Source organism: Ailuropoda melanoleuca, chromosome 13 (assembly GCF_002007445.2).
Source record: "Ailuropoda melanoleuca isolate Jingjing chromosome 13, ASM200744v2, whole genome shotgun sequence".
NCBI classification, from domain to species: Eukaryota; Metazoa; Chordata; class Mammalia; order Carnivora; family Ursidae; genus Ailuropoda; species Ailuropoda melanoleuca.
The window spans coordinates 62,617,606-62,632,896 of record NC_048230.1 but is presented as its reverse complement, the minus strand read 5'-3'; the positions used below and the strand labels follow the sequence as shown (position 1 = coordinate 62,632,896).

The following is a 15,291-nucleotide window of genomic DNA, read 5'->3' as shown; positions in this document are numbered from 1 at the left end:
TTGATTTAGTTGGTTAGGTGCACAGCCTACCTATGCGTTCTTTGAAAACTATCTCAGATGGGTTCTGTGCTGCACCTGAGGTTAGCAATCACGGGTCTGAGTTACCCTCAGAACCTGGATCCATCGGGAATTAGCTAAGCCACTCTGAGAAGGTTAGCCAAATGCATGAAACTTTCCATGTCTTAATCTACAAAATGGGACCAATTATACAAAGTATCTTATAGGGCGTGGAGAGGACAAAGATGGTCAATAAATATTTTTTCCTTTCTTCATTTTCTCATGGACCCTCACCACCCCAAATTGATCATATCTATGTGATTTTTACAAATTATGGTTTCTTCCATTCACCACTGATGCAGTGTGTGGAGGACATTTGTCTATGCTCATACTCCTTTAGAGTTTCCAAATTCCCCAATCTGGAGCAGAGACTGGGGGATCTAGTATTTCTATTAAATCCAGGAAAAAGACCAGCTTAAAGAAAGATGAGAACAAAAGTTAGTCCTCTTGAGTCTGACCACCAAGGTAGCTTTAAATGTTGCCAGTGCTGAGGTTCTCCTTTGGACTAGGGTCAGCCCTGAAATCTTAGCCACTTCTATTGGCTTGGGATCTTGTATCCCCTCTGCATGAGGGCTCAGGGGCTCTTGACTGAACACCACTTGGAACACTGGCTGTAACTTGGACCTGGTAAGGCTTGGGAGGCCTGGGTCCAGGTCTGGATACGTTACTCATCAGCCCTGGGACATCGGAAAACTTGCATCTCTGAGCCTCAGTTTCCTAAGCACTTAAAACAGAGACAATAATAATCCATGATGCACCTACCTTATATAGTTTATATGAAACACTGTTTTGAAAACTGTAAGAAAATTCTGTATGGCATGTTTTTCTCCTATGGGCAAAACCATGTCTTTTTTTTTTTTTTAAACACCTATTAGTTTTGTTAACAAGTAGTTAAGATGGTCTGCCCCCGTTTCCATCTGCTTTGGGGGACAGTCTTAAATCCTCCTTTTCCATCAAGATGGGCTGCCCCTAGTCTCTGCCAGGGAGAACCTTCATCCTTGGAACATCCCAAGGAAGCATCCTGAGCCCATGCCCTATAGCATCTGACCACTGTGAGAGGTCCACAGCAGAAGTACCAGAGTCAAGCTGGACCATGGACGTTCCCTTCCCCTTAGTTGGCTCAACTTACTGAATCCATTAACGTCCTGAGAGCTAGAGAAAGCTTCATCGTTGCGGCTGGTGCTGAGCTTGGTGGTGGGTTTGTCGGCTGAGGCCACAGGCCCCATCTCCCTCTGGGCTCCACTCTGTGTCTCCTTCTGCTTCTTGGCCAGCTTCCTTTGGGACATGTGCAAGGGGAAAAAATCACAGTCAGATGGTTTCAGTTGTAGGAAAGCATGGGGAAGACCAGATTGCTCTTTTCCCCCACTCTTCATCCTCAACCCCCAAACCTGGTTCATTCTCCAGAAACAGTCATGGTGGGTCCTCCAATGCCAAGGTGGAATAAACCTAAGACCTCCTGAAATCATTAATGGCTTTCCTATCCTGGCTCATCACCAACAACAGGTATGTTCTTTACTTGAGCTTAAAATGGGAAATCATTGAGACTTGCATGATGCTTCCCTTGCTCTCCTTTTAAAGGAGGGAAGAGGCCAGATTGATCTTTCTGTTCCCATGATTCTGAATGAGATTCACAATGGAATCTGATGCTTCTTTGGGACTAAGACTACAAAACAACACACCAAACAATGGTAGATTGAAGTAGGGGTGCTGGTTGGTGAAGGGTAAGTGGGGGGGGTAGTCAGTCTTGTAGCTCAAAGGAGAAAACTGAAAGCTGAACTGAATGCCCAACTATTCTCATAGAAGTAAAAAATCCTCAGAACCAGATGGTATTTATAATAATACTAGTTTAAAGCAGTGGTTCCCAAATTCTGGTAGAAATTAGAGTCACTTCAAGAGCTGATGAAAGCACACAGAGGCCCCCGCTCATGGAGGCAGGACAGGGGCGAGGCCAGTGTGTGGTCACCTAGTTCCCCAGGTCATTCTGACGTCATCCACTGGAGGTTAAAACCACTGGTTTTGGCCAGGAAGGCCTGGGTTCAGATCCTATCTCTGCTGGCTGCATGACAGCAAGTTCTTTAACCTCTTCAAGTTCTGAACTTGTCCTCTGTGTAACTGTGGGAAACAACAGGACCAGCCCCCTAGGGTCGTGATAATTAAATGAGATCAAGTGTGAAACACAAGGAGCACAGTGCCTGGCACACAGAGAACATTCAACATGTGGCAACTGCTATTCCTGTTTTTATGTCATCCTTACTGGTCCAACCTCATTCCAGGAGACCTACGTGAAATCCCTGGATATCAAGTGGTAGAGATTTTGACACCTCTCCAGGCAGCTGAAGGGTTAAAAAGTTCTTCATATGGATTTTAAATCTAACTCTCTTAAATCTTAACTGATTGTTCTTAGATCATTAGAAATACAAAAATATGACTAATACCTCTTGCATATAACAGTTCTTCAAATATTTCTAAAAAACCAACACGGTTCCTCTGAGATTTGCCCATATTTCCAATTCTAAATATAGTTATTTTTTTCCTGTGATGTGGAAGGCGATGGGCACATTAAATATCTTGGGGGTAAATTCTCCTAGGTCTCTTGCTCCATTTTCCATAGGTTTTGGCTTCAACTTCAATCTTGATCACTCCCACCTCAACACAGAAACAAGAGATCTCTCAGAGAAGTCAAATTCAGCGCCATATAGGAAACAATTTTCCAAAACGGAGCTTGCCTGGTCATGAAATAGGCAGTTCAAGAGGTAATGATCTCCCTGTCAGAGGAGGTATGAAATGAATGAATAATCCTAGACCTAGAAGTATTTTAGGGGAGTTCATCTAGGATCAGTTATGGTTTGACAGTATGATAATAACCCCCTTCACATGGGTCCCTCAATCTAGGTGCAGGACTGCAGAGAAAAATGACAGATGGCATGCTCAAGTGGAGATAATTCAGGGAGAGTATATGTGCAAAAGGACTACTGACAAAAATAAGAAGGGTGAAGGGGAACGCGAGGTCTGCTCTACTGACGGTGAGCTGTTGGCCACTATGTTCCAGAGGGATAAGCAGAGGAAGCAGTGACCAGAACCCCGAAGGAGAGAGTTGTGAAGACAAGAGAAGACCACCTGCCCAGAAGCAATAGCCTTCTCTCAAGGGATCCAGTTGGTCCTACCAGGGAGGGAACGAGAGGCATCAACACCCTGACTACATCCTTTCCTCTCCCCCTGCCCTCTGAATAGCAGTTCTCATTAGCTAAACCAAGTTGAAAGCCAGAAGCATGGAGTCCATGTAGACCTAGCTCTGGAGGCAGAGAGCAGAGTGGAGAGGCAGGAAGAGCAAATCTGGATCCAGGAAATCCCCACCAACAAGAGAATTTTATCTCCCCAATTTGGGCCACAATTGAAGACAAATGCAGCCTAAAATGGAATTCCTTCCTTCCTCCTTCTCTCCCTCCTTTCCTTTTTTCCATTGGCTTGAGTAAAAGGAATGCATTTTTTGGTTAGGATGCTTTGGCCACATGCGTTGTGTTCCAGTAGTCAGACTTTTCCTGGCAGACAGAAACAACAAGGAGCGAAGCATTGGATCAGTTGGGACTTTTCTCACCACCACCAGGCAATCAGATTGGGGGCAGGGAGAGCACCAGCGAAAGAGAAATGAGTGGGTCTACTACTGATGACATTTCGAAATTTTATTCTTCATTTATTATCAAAAAGGAGTGTGTTTAAAAATGTATATGTGACCTTCTTAATCATAAATTTGAAAAGATATACTGCAGATCCATTGCCTCTCTCCGAGCTCTGCTCACATTGCCCCAGCAGGAAATAAAAGGAAATCTAATAAGAAAGTTAACTTTAAAACTAGAAGTGAGTGTATACTAGAGGCTTTGATATTTCTGTAGGGGCAGAACTCCCACCAATCTCGTTCCATTAGGGGTAAAATAATATGGAGAGAGTTGTCTTAGGCACAAATCATTTGTTTCCAAAGGAATAATAATAATAAATAATAAGGTCTCACTGTACCTATGAAAAATGGCATTTTACAGAAATGTTTGGGTAGCTCTGAAAACCTGGATGAAAAATGAAAAAATGAGCTTCACCAAAACATGGATATTTAAAGACTGGACAGCTAACCAAGTTGTAAAAACTCAGGAGTATGGCATGCTTAGTATTTAGCCCATGGTTTACACTATGTGTTCATGGTGATAATGATGCTCTATAATAATCTGAAAATGTAGACAGGTGTTTCAGCAACTGGCAAATACAGCTACAAAGTGGAGATAGAAGGAAGGGATGTAGAAGGAAATAGAACACAAAAACCATAGTTTTGGGATCTATTTATTCTATCAGAATTGAAGTATTAAAAAACCCTCTCGGTAATACAGGAAAAATCATGTTTATTCCTATAACCACAGAGCTTAACTGATTCCCCTCCCGTTTTTTCCTTAGAAGAGGGGGAGGGGCGCCTGGGTGGCACAGCGGTTGAGCGTCTGCCTTCAGCTCGGGGCGTGATCCTGGCGTTATGGGATCGAGCCCCACATCAGGCTCCTCCACTATGAGCCTGCTTCTTCCTCTCCCACTCCCCCTGATTGTGTTCCCTCTCTTGCTGGCTGTCTCTATCTCTGTCGAATAAATAAATAAAATCTTAAAAAAAAAAAAGAAGAGGGGGAAATCCAAGCCTATGAGTAGGGCATGAAAGCCCTCAGGCTACGGCTCTAGGCTTCAACTCAGCCTTATCTTCCACACACACCTCCTCTTAGAAAACACCAACTACCAATCTTCACCCCCCAACAATTCCTCAATACTCTATATTCCTTAATGTGTCCCCATTCTTCTCCACTGGCCACCTCCTCTTCATCCTTCAAGGCTCAGTGGTATTCAAATGTCAACTCTCCTTTGAGGTTTCTCTTGCTCCTCTAAATAGATTTGTGGCTTTTCTCTTCTTCGCTAACTCATCCGCTGTAAAAATATTTATTGAGCACCTACATGTACCGGTTTCCGCTAGATGTAAGATCACAGTGCCAAGAGCCAGACATGACCCTGACCTTCACAGAGCACAGAACACTACTGGCAAAGACAGGTGCTAAACAGATAAATGCAGAAACAAATATAAAATCACGGAAGTGATGAAAGCCAAGGAGGAGAAATGCATGGAGCTAGAAGCATGCCAGTAGGTGATTTGAACCCTCTCAGCAGATCAAGGAAAGCCTTGTTGCCATGTCAGCTAAGCACTTGTTTAGTTGAACTGAAGTGGTTCAACTCTCCCACCCACTAGGGCAAGAACCTCTTGGGTGAAGGGCTTTTGACTTCTTGCACCAACTCCAATTTCTTGCTAAGTGCCTGGCACATGGCCAGGGCTCAATAAATTTGTTGTACAAATTTATATTTAAAAGTCTACAATTTGAAGTGCAGAAAAAATTGCCATCCTACTCCAACTGCAAATTATAACCACTTTAAAAAAAGATACATACAAGGAAAGAGGAAGAAAAACTTGCACAAAATTAGTTTGTGACCTGAAATATTTCTACTTATGAATATTTTTGGCTGACAACTTAGCATTTTCTTCCGGTGGCTGTCATAGAATTCTTGTGATGTTTGCAGAATTAAAGGAATGTTTACAGAAGTCAGATTTTTTTTTTCACTTAGAGCCCACGGAATAGCCATAGCTACAGAATGTTTTTTTTAAAATCGCATAAAATGGTTACATGGTAAATGGGATAGTCACATAACTCATGAAATCTTCAGATCCTTCAAGACTCAAGTACTCCTGACTTCTGAAACTTGGAATTTTTTCTCTAGCTGTTTGGAGATTCTTGCCAACTGGGTCACACAATTTCGCCAGCAGGGGGTACCAAAAGCTGGCAAAAAGAGAACATGCATAAGCCTATCTGTTCCTCTACAGGGACATTTCTAGAGCTGAAGAATGTTTTAAGACCTAGCAATCCACAGTTTACTGTTTCTGACAGGTGGGGACAATGTGATGTGACCATAGCTCTCGGCATTCTTTCTTCTAACAGATCACTCTGAGGTCTTTCTGACCTTTGCTTGTTAGCTGAGTGAGGGTAGGTGGCAGGGGATATGCCCATGATGGACTGTGAGTCCTATGATTTATTCTGAGCACCACTCTTTATAAGGGATAGTGTCAGGTGGAATGGCTCCAGGGAGAGGAATGCAAGGCCGTGAAAGGTTCTGAAATCACATTTTGAGAGAAGGCTTCTGAAACAATCGGGATTATTCTCAAGGAGAGGGAATATTCAGGAATGCTCTCTTCACATATCTGGCGTCTGGCTCTGTTGTGGCCCCAGGGGCAGAATTAGAAACAGGCTGGCTTGACACAAGGAAGAAAGAACAAAGTAGAAGTGCTTGGCTCTCTTTTGGAAGTGCCTAATGCCTGATGGTCCTTCCCATTTCTTCTTTGGTAATCTTCTCTACATCTTTTAAGTCCCAAGTCAAATGTCCCCTACTCTTAGAAGTCTTCGTCTCCTTCCCAAAGTTAGTAGTTTCTTCCTCTTTGCTCATTGATTTGTTGGAAAAAATATTTAATGAGCACCTACATTGTACCAGCAGCTCTTAGAAAGAGATCATGATATAAAAAGCCCCAGGAATGACCCTTGCCCTGCTTAAGCTTTTGGAAGTAGCGAGCATTCACTCACTGGAGAAGTTCAAGTAGAGACTGAAAAGCCACTTGGAAAAGAGGCGGTAGGGAATTCCACCATCTGGATTCTGCAAAATCCTTGAATCTGTTCTAGGCTGGGAACAGGAGGCTCTAGCCAATTGGGGGAGAGTGTTGGGAGTTCCACCTAGGGTTTTTCCCTACAAGTGAAGAGCTATGCCCATGCTCCTGGGGAGACACAGATAAGGTGCTCTTTCTTTTCCCCGCAGGGATCTTCCTCTGACCCATCCTCTGTTGGTATCTCTGGACATGCATTCCAGGGAAGCCACAAAGATTAGAACACTGGAGCCAGAGAGAGATCCTCAGTGCATAGGAGGTGGACAAAGAAAACGAAGAGCTGAGACTCTACTCCTATTAAAAGCTGGCGCTGTACCCTTTGAAGCCAGGATGCTTCTGTGCTGGCACGATCAGATCTTTAATTAAAGTTATGCATCAGAACTGAAAGGGAACCCTACCATCCTCTCACTTGATTCAAGAAGAAACAGACCCAGACAAAGGAGGGGCTTAGCCAAGGCACATGGCACAATGGCAGAAGCCACAGGACCCAACCCCTGCTTTCTACCTGCCAGCGCAGCACACCTGTTCTAACCATCTTCCACGTCTCTTTTTGGAATGAAATTAGAAGTGCAAATTCAGTCCACGGTACACATGATTCTAGTCCCTTGTGAATGCAGCAAAACCTCATTAATCCAAACCTGACTAACTCAGAATTACTGTAATTGAGGCAGGGGCTGGGCTACACCACATGAGGGTGGATAGCATAAATGAGGCTATGGATATGTGCAGAATTTAAAGGAGAACACACCACTTTCTCTTAGGAGGCAGAATGGCAAAGCAGTTAACACAGTGGCTTTGGTGCCAGACAGCCTGGCATCAAAACCTGGCTCCAACTCAGACTAGCTGTGTGAGCTCTTGCAAGTTACTCATCCCTCTGCATGTCAGTTTCCTCTGGTCTGAAAAGAAGGTAACAGTAGTACTTTTCCAGAAGGTGGTTGCGAAGATGAAATGGTATGTGGCTAGCAAAGCATTTTTCCTAGTGCATGGTACACACTAAGCATTCAATACATGCTCTCGGGTAATCCTTTAAATACAGGAAACAGCCACATTAATTTAAACTGCCTCATTACTTATTAAGTATGAATCTTCTAAAGTGGATGCCCTGAAGAATGCCTTTTCTCTAAAAACGTTCTCTGATGTATTCTAGAGCCACACTTCTCAGCCTTGGCTGCACAAATCATTGGGGAGCCATAAAAATTACCGACGAGCTTCTAGTTTAATTGGTCTGGGGTGCAGGCTGGGGATGTGGGTTTTCAGAAGCTCTCCAGGTGATGATAATGTGCCACCAAGCTTGAGCACCATTGACGTAGAACAGTGTTGTCTTTGGACCAGCACATCAGTTTCACCTGGGAACATATCAGAAATGCAATTCCTCTGGCCCCACCCCTGACCTACTGAATCAGAAACTCTGGGTGATTAATAATCTCTCCAGGTAATTCTAACACAAGCGGAAGTTTGAGGACCCTGATATTGAGAACCCACTCTTCAGCTGGTCTGAATCAGTGAAGAATCCCTACCATGTTTCACCTGTGCAAGTGGAGGACCAAGAGGTAGGAAATCAAGGTGCAAGCTCTGGGTCTCCCAATTCCTTACTGAGTTACCAGGGACACACCCTTTCCCCTTTCTGGGTATTGATTTCACGACAGGGGGTAGTTGGCATCTTAGAACCAAGGCAAGAACAGATGCTTTTTAAATGACTGTTCTTGGTTGCATTGTGTCCCCTCCTAAAGATATATTGAAATCCTAACCTCTGGTTCCTGTGAATGCGACCTTCCTTGGAAACAAGAGTCTTCAGAGATGGAATCAAGTTAAGATGAAGTCATTAGGGTGGGCCCTACTCCAACAGGTCTGATATCCTTACAAGAGGGAAACTGGGATGGAGACAAGAAGGGAGAAAGCATGTGAGGACAGAGGGAGAGAATGGAGGGAGGCAGCTGGAAGCCAAGGGTTGCCAGTAGCCACCAAAAACTAGGAAGAGGCAAAGAAGGATTCTACTCAGAGTTCTAGAGGGAGAATGACCTGCCAACATTTTAATTTGACACTTCTACCCTCCGGAACTGCAAGAGAATAAATCTGGTTGTTTTCAGCCATCCAGTTGGTGGTACTTTATTATGAAGCCCTAGGAATTGAATAACAATTCTATGAAACAATAAATCCCAAATTTATTTCATTTCTTTAATAAACACATATATAGCACTTATTCCATGCTACGTACTAATAAGGCTATTACAAACACAGTGTATTAACTCCTTTAATTCTTCCAATCGCTGTATGAGATTGGGAGTATTACATCCCCATTTCACAGATGAGAAAGGGAGTCAGAGAGAGTGGAAGCAACTCACTGAAAGTCCACCCAGGCTTTAAGAGATGTAGCTGAGATTCAAACTCAGGCAGTTGGGCTCCTGAATGTTCTCTAAGGTTCCTTGTTATGTCATGCTTGGTCAAGGACCTACACATACCCATCCTCATCCCAAAGCTTTCTCAGCTGGCTCCCTTCCTTACCAGGCAAACACACACTCACACCCGTATGTACACACGTGGAGGCAGAAAGCTCACACTCGCACCCACTGCAGGGTACCCATTCTGGAATGTAGCTGGTGGGTCCTTCCTCTCCAGCCCCCATCACCCTAGCCTGGGGCTTCTTTGTGTTTCCACCAGAATGGCAAGGTTATAGAAGTAACCACAGCACATCCCACCACAATTTGAAAGGCCAAGGGACCCCAGCCTCCACCTATTACCTCCATCTTTCTGCTGTCTTGCTCTCCATGTCTGTACCTCTAGCACCTGTCTGCTTTTGCTTCTCTCTTCTGGATGTGGCTGCCCCTCTCTCTTTCCTGCCGGGTTGGCTCTCTTCTGTATCACGCTCTTTCCGCTAAGGACAGAGTCAGACTCAGTCTGACCATCCTCTAGAGGGCTGGCAGAGGAACAGTGCAGCAGAAGGCCTAAGACAGGTGCCAGGCCCTCCTCCCACTGGTCACATGGCCACACTATCCCTTGAAGCAGAGCCCAGAGGGAACAGCATGGGCTCTGGAGCCAGACTGCCTGCGTTCAAGTCCCAGCTCCACTATTTACTAGCTATGTGGCCTTGGAAAATTACTTAGCTTCTTTTTAACTCAATTTCCTCATCTTTAAAATAGGGATTAATTATAGTGAATTCTTATGACAACCATTTGCAATAGATACTGACTTATAAATACTAAAGCACTTACAATAGGATCTGTCACCTACCAGATAAGCTCTCTATAAGTGTTTGTTAAATAATAAGCAATGAGAAGTGAGTAAATGCCCCACAGGAAAGCAAGGACAGAATCTCTGATTGGGACAGTAGCAAGTGCCCAGAATGGTTTCAGGCCACTGAGCTCAGAACCCCTGGGCTAAGCAAATAGCCTTCTGTTCTCAGGGCTATGGAAATGGACTTCGGCTCTAGACTAACCTAGTTCTAACCAGCTGTGTAATCCTAATTGTGTCTCCAACTCTGAGACTATGAGACTCAGTTTCCTTCTCTGTAAAATAATATTAGATAAGCCCTTGTTCACAGAGTTACTCCGATGATTAGAAATAAGAAGTATAAATGCCCTAGCATGGTCTTTGGCATGTAAGAGACACTCCGTAAATGCCAGTGCTTTTTCTCTCCCTTCTTCACACCAGCAGTCTAAATGCTTTTTCCCTGCTTTATTTTTACCTTAATTTTGTGTTTGATTGGCTCCCTGAGATAAACACTCCAGGGAACCAAGGGACGACTTTTTCTCCCCTGCCCTCCTTGCTCCATCCATACCTTGCTTATATGACCACAAACCAAGCCAGGCATTTGGGCAGATGTTTTTCTCCCAATCATGCTCTGACCCTCAGTTTCAGGTCATTACAGGTTACAGGGTCTTAGGTTCTCTGGGCTGGAATGGCCTTTGGAGTTCTCAGAGTCATTCTCCCACCCTAGTTGGGAGACCCCTGGCAACCCTCCCAGCAAGTGGACATCCAGCCCCCGATTGCCAACTCCGGTGACAGGGACTCCTTACTTCTGCAGCCCTTCCAGAGGTGCAGGTCCCTACCTGGGGATGTTCTCCTCTGAGCTGAGGCTGAGCTGAACTCAGTCTCCTGTCTACGTCCTCTCGGATGCCACGGGCTGGTCTGCCTACTCTACTCATCCAGCCTATCCATGGACCGATGGATGACCACGAATCCTTCAGACTTTACACAAAGCAACCTCTTCCAAACCATCTTTCCTCATTGCTGAGGCTCTGTGGCTCTTCCTCCCCCAGCTTCATGAACCTCCTTCAGCATTCTGCATCCCTGTGCCCACACCTCTTCTCAGATCTCAGCCCAGGGCACTCTCTTTCTCACCCCCACCCCAGGCCTTCAGTTCCCATCCAGAAACCACACTGGCTTGCTGGATGGCCAGCCCCCAAGGTCATCTCTCCCACTAGATTGTAACCACACAGGCAGGGGTCACGCTGGCCTTGTGCACTTCCCATGCCCCAGGGCCCTGCAAGGTTCTGGCACAAGCACCTGTTGAGTTAATGCATCCACAGATCACAAAGCCATCAAGTTCCATCTCAAGCACTATGTCTTCCAGGAGGCCTTTTCTGATCTCTCCCTGATGGGACATACTTTACCTCCATTTCCTATCCTCGTCACCTGCCTGCCGCTCTCACCATCCTTCATTATAATAACTTGCATAATATACATTAGCTCACATTTCTCTTTTCTCTAGGACCTAGTTGAGCACTTGGCACAATGTCATAAAAGCTTTAAAAATGTTGACTGACTAAACGAATGAATGAATAACACTTCTAATTCCTTTATTGTTGCTCTGTTTCGTATTTGAGGATGCCCATGACTTAGAACTGACACGTTTAATCTATTTTTGCACCAAGTGTCTGTACTGGAGTGGTACATGTAGGCCTTTCTCTACAAATGCTCCGTGACGGTGATTCTCAAACCCGAGGGTGCATCAGGGTCACCTAGAGTGCGTGTGAGAACAGGGATGGTTGCATTCCACCCTGAGAGTTTCTGATCTGGTGAGTCTGAGGCAGGACCCGAACATTCGCATTTCCAAGTTCCTAGGAGAGAACTGGTCTACAGAATGTCACCTGCTGCCCCACTGGGGAACACATACCATTTACCTGCTGCCTCTTCTCCTGAATCAGTCACCTCTAACCTTATTCCCATCCCCCACCCCACCCCTTTTCTCCTAAAACTGCCAGTGGGCATAATATACTCTTTACTTAAGCATTCCCATTTTCTTAGGACTTTAACCTAATGAAATAATAATAAGGGAAAAATATATATTCTGTAGATCACATTGGAAAACAGCTTTGTGTATGCCAGCGGCTCTTCATCTCAGCACTACTGACACGTGGGGCAGGATAATCCTTTGTTGAGTGGGCTGTCCTGTGCATGGAGTGTGTTTCGCGGCTTCCTTGGCTTCTACCCACCACATTCCAGTAACTCCTCTTACTCCCAGAGGTGACAAATCAAAAATGTCTTTAGGCATTGTCACATGTTCCCAGGAGGGAGGCCGGGGAAGGCAGGATTGCCCCTGATCTACGAGCACTGGTAGATGTGAGCGTACTAGTTTAACATGCAGTAAATACCACCATGTGCTCGGTATCTTGAAAACATCTGTAATCCTCACAGCAACGCTACAGTTAATGATCATTTCTTTTGTTTTACAGGTGAGGAATCAGAGGCCCAGAGGTTAATCCCAAACTCATAAAACAGGTAGAGGGGCCAGGTGGGATTGGAGCCCTGAGTGTTGAGGCTGTAGAGCCCTGCGCTCTCCTGGAGCCTGTTCCGCTGCTTCTCTTGAATAGCACACCATCAGTCACAGCCTCATAAATGTCTCCCGACAGGGGACTGGTTCAGTAAATGACAGTGCATCCCCTGGATGGAATATTACGCACCTATTAAAATGATGGAGTGCCATTAAAAATGAAAACTATGTAACAACATTGAAGAATGCTAACTGGCTTATGTTAAGTTAAAAACAACAACAACAACAACAAAACTAGACAATGAAACTGGGTCTGCATTGTGATTGCCACTGTGAGGAAGTATATCTGTGCTGATGTGTTCTATGGAACGTATTAAGGACAATTTTCATTTCTTCTTTGATATCCATTATTGTTATCAGAATGTCTCGCGATCATTATTTTTAAGTGGTCGCAGGTTAATGAAATTCAAGATGTTAGGTTTGTCATAGGTCTTTCTTCCACCTGAATTAGTAGAACGAAAGCATTTCTAAATCCTTTGAGTGGGGCGGGGGTTTGAAATACTCTCACTTCCCCTCAGATAACCCTATTGCATGTATGTTTTGAACCAGGATGTCTCTTCTTGAACTGACCAGCTTCCCCGAAGTGCAGCAAGCTGGAAATGCAGAAGCAAACATTGCTGAAGGCATTGGTGTGGATCAGTCGGGGAGCCAGGGCTGGGAGGAGCACGCAGTCTGTGAAGAGCAGATGTGTCTGTCTGTCAGAGGGTACTGAGCAGTGTACTGGCTTCATGCATTATGCATCGAGAGTGGCCTGGCACCCTGGCCCGGCCGTGTGGGAGAAGGCTTGCATAAGGAACATCTGATGAACTGATTGGAATGTCAAAATGTCATTAAGGATAAATTAATGGATGTGTTTCTTTGGCTGTAAGAGGCAGTGCCAGCAAGACAACAGGCTGCCGGCGGGCTGTTCCCTAGCCCAAGACAGACGGCGTTTGCAATGGAGATTCATGGTCTTTATGCAATGTGAGGTGCTTTGCAGGGAGAAGAATAAACAGAAATGCTCCAGCACTTAAGCACCGTAAAATCACAAGCATGAGATAAATTAATTAGTGTACACTAGGAAGGCGGCTGGTCTGTCTGCACTCCTGGGGAAAGCCAGAATGGATGGCACTGGGCTGGAGAGGATGGGTCTCAACACCAGACTCCTAAAGAAAGCAATTGAATTTAATGTGTAATCATAAACTGCAGCTGATGGAAAGATAAGTCTGGTCTGCATTTGTTTTTTCACGGATACCATTTCTGTCTACTGCTTCAAGCTCTTTGCGTCTGTGGGTCAAGTGTCTTAGGTGACCAGGGAGACTGAAACCACTGCCACTTGTTTCTAATGCCAGGGGGAAATCACAGTAACTCAACACAGGGGAAACTCTGGTAAGCCTGACTTCCCTTGGGACATCCAAGATAATGGTGGTCTATTATTCTGTGATGGGAGGCTCACTACCCCACGTGCAGCCTATTCTATCGTTGGACAAGCATTGTTAGAAAGGTCTTTCTTAGGCTTCTCTAGCATCTTCCTCCTTGCAACTTAACAACCACCACCACCACCACCACAACAACAACAAAGCAACAACGAGAGTACCTAATGCTCACCTGGCATTTGCTACACACCAGGATCTGTGCTCTGGTCAAGTTACCACCTTATCTTGTATCATCCCCACTTTACGGTAATAGGAAACTGAAGAACAGAGAGGGTGAGAGACATGCTCCAGACCACACGGCTGGTGCATGGCAGAGTCAAGATCCAAACACAGGTCTGCCTAAAACTAAGTCTTACCATCTTTTTTTTTTTTTAAAGATTTTATTTATTTATTTGACAGAGATAGAGACAGCCAGCGAGAGAGGGAACACAAGCAGGGGGAGTGGGAGAGGAAGAAGCAGGCTCATAGCAGAGGAGCCCGATGTGGGGCTCGATCCCAGAATGCCGGGATCACACCCTGAGCCGAAGGCAGACGCTTAACCGCTGTGCCACCCAGGTGCCCCTAAGTCTTACCATCTTAACTATCACATAATTCTAACTTCCATAACCACTACTCATGGAATAGAGGCTCGCTTTTAGAACGCTATAGAATATGAGAAGCCAAGACAGGTGGAACTAACATTTTGAGCACATACTGTGTTCTTGGCTAAGTACCTGGCCTGGGTTAGCCTAACCTGTCTTTTTAAATTTTTTTCATTTGAGGACAGTTGACACACAATGTTATACTAGTTTCAGGTATACAAACAGTGATTCAACTTCTCTCTATGTTAGATTATGTTCACCACAAGTGTAGCTATCATTGATTCACCATACAGCACTATTATAATACCATTGCTCATTATTCTTATTCTGTTTTATTCCTGGGACTCATTCATTCTGTAACCGGAAGCCTGTATCTCCCACTCTCTTTCCCTCATTTTTCCCATACCCCATCCCTTCTCTCTGGCAGCCATCGGTTTGTTCTATTTATAGGACTAATTCTGCATTTTTTTTTTTTGTTTTTAAGAGAGTTCACATGAGTGAGATCATATGGTATTTATCTTTCTCAGTCTGACTTACTTCACTTAGCATAATACCCTCGAGGTCCATCCATGTGGTCACAAATAGCAAGATCTCATCCTTTTTTATGGCTTTACAATAGTCCAGTGTGTCCGTCTGTACACACACACACACACACACACATACACACACCCGCATGCACACACACATGCACGTGCACATACCACATCTTTCTTATCCATTTGTCTTGTCTAATCCATCTTTCACGCAACA

At 44.7% G+C, this 15,291-nt stretch overlaps 1 protein-coding gene across 1 annotated transcript in view; it reads right to left on the bottom strand.

Annotated features, from left to right (window-relative positions):
* PTPRT (protein tyrosine phosphatase receptor type T) overlaps window positions 1-15,291 on the bottom strand; it is an 813,408-nt gene that overhangs the window by 132,386 nt on the left and 665,731 nt on the right. The window contains exon 15 of the mRNA XM_034641590.1: window positions 1,187-1,332. Coding sequence (XP_034497481.1) covers window positions 1,187-1,332 — 146 coding nt within the window. The remainder of the gene's footprint in view (window positions 1-1,186; window positions 1,333-15,291) is intronic.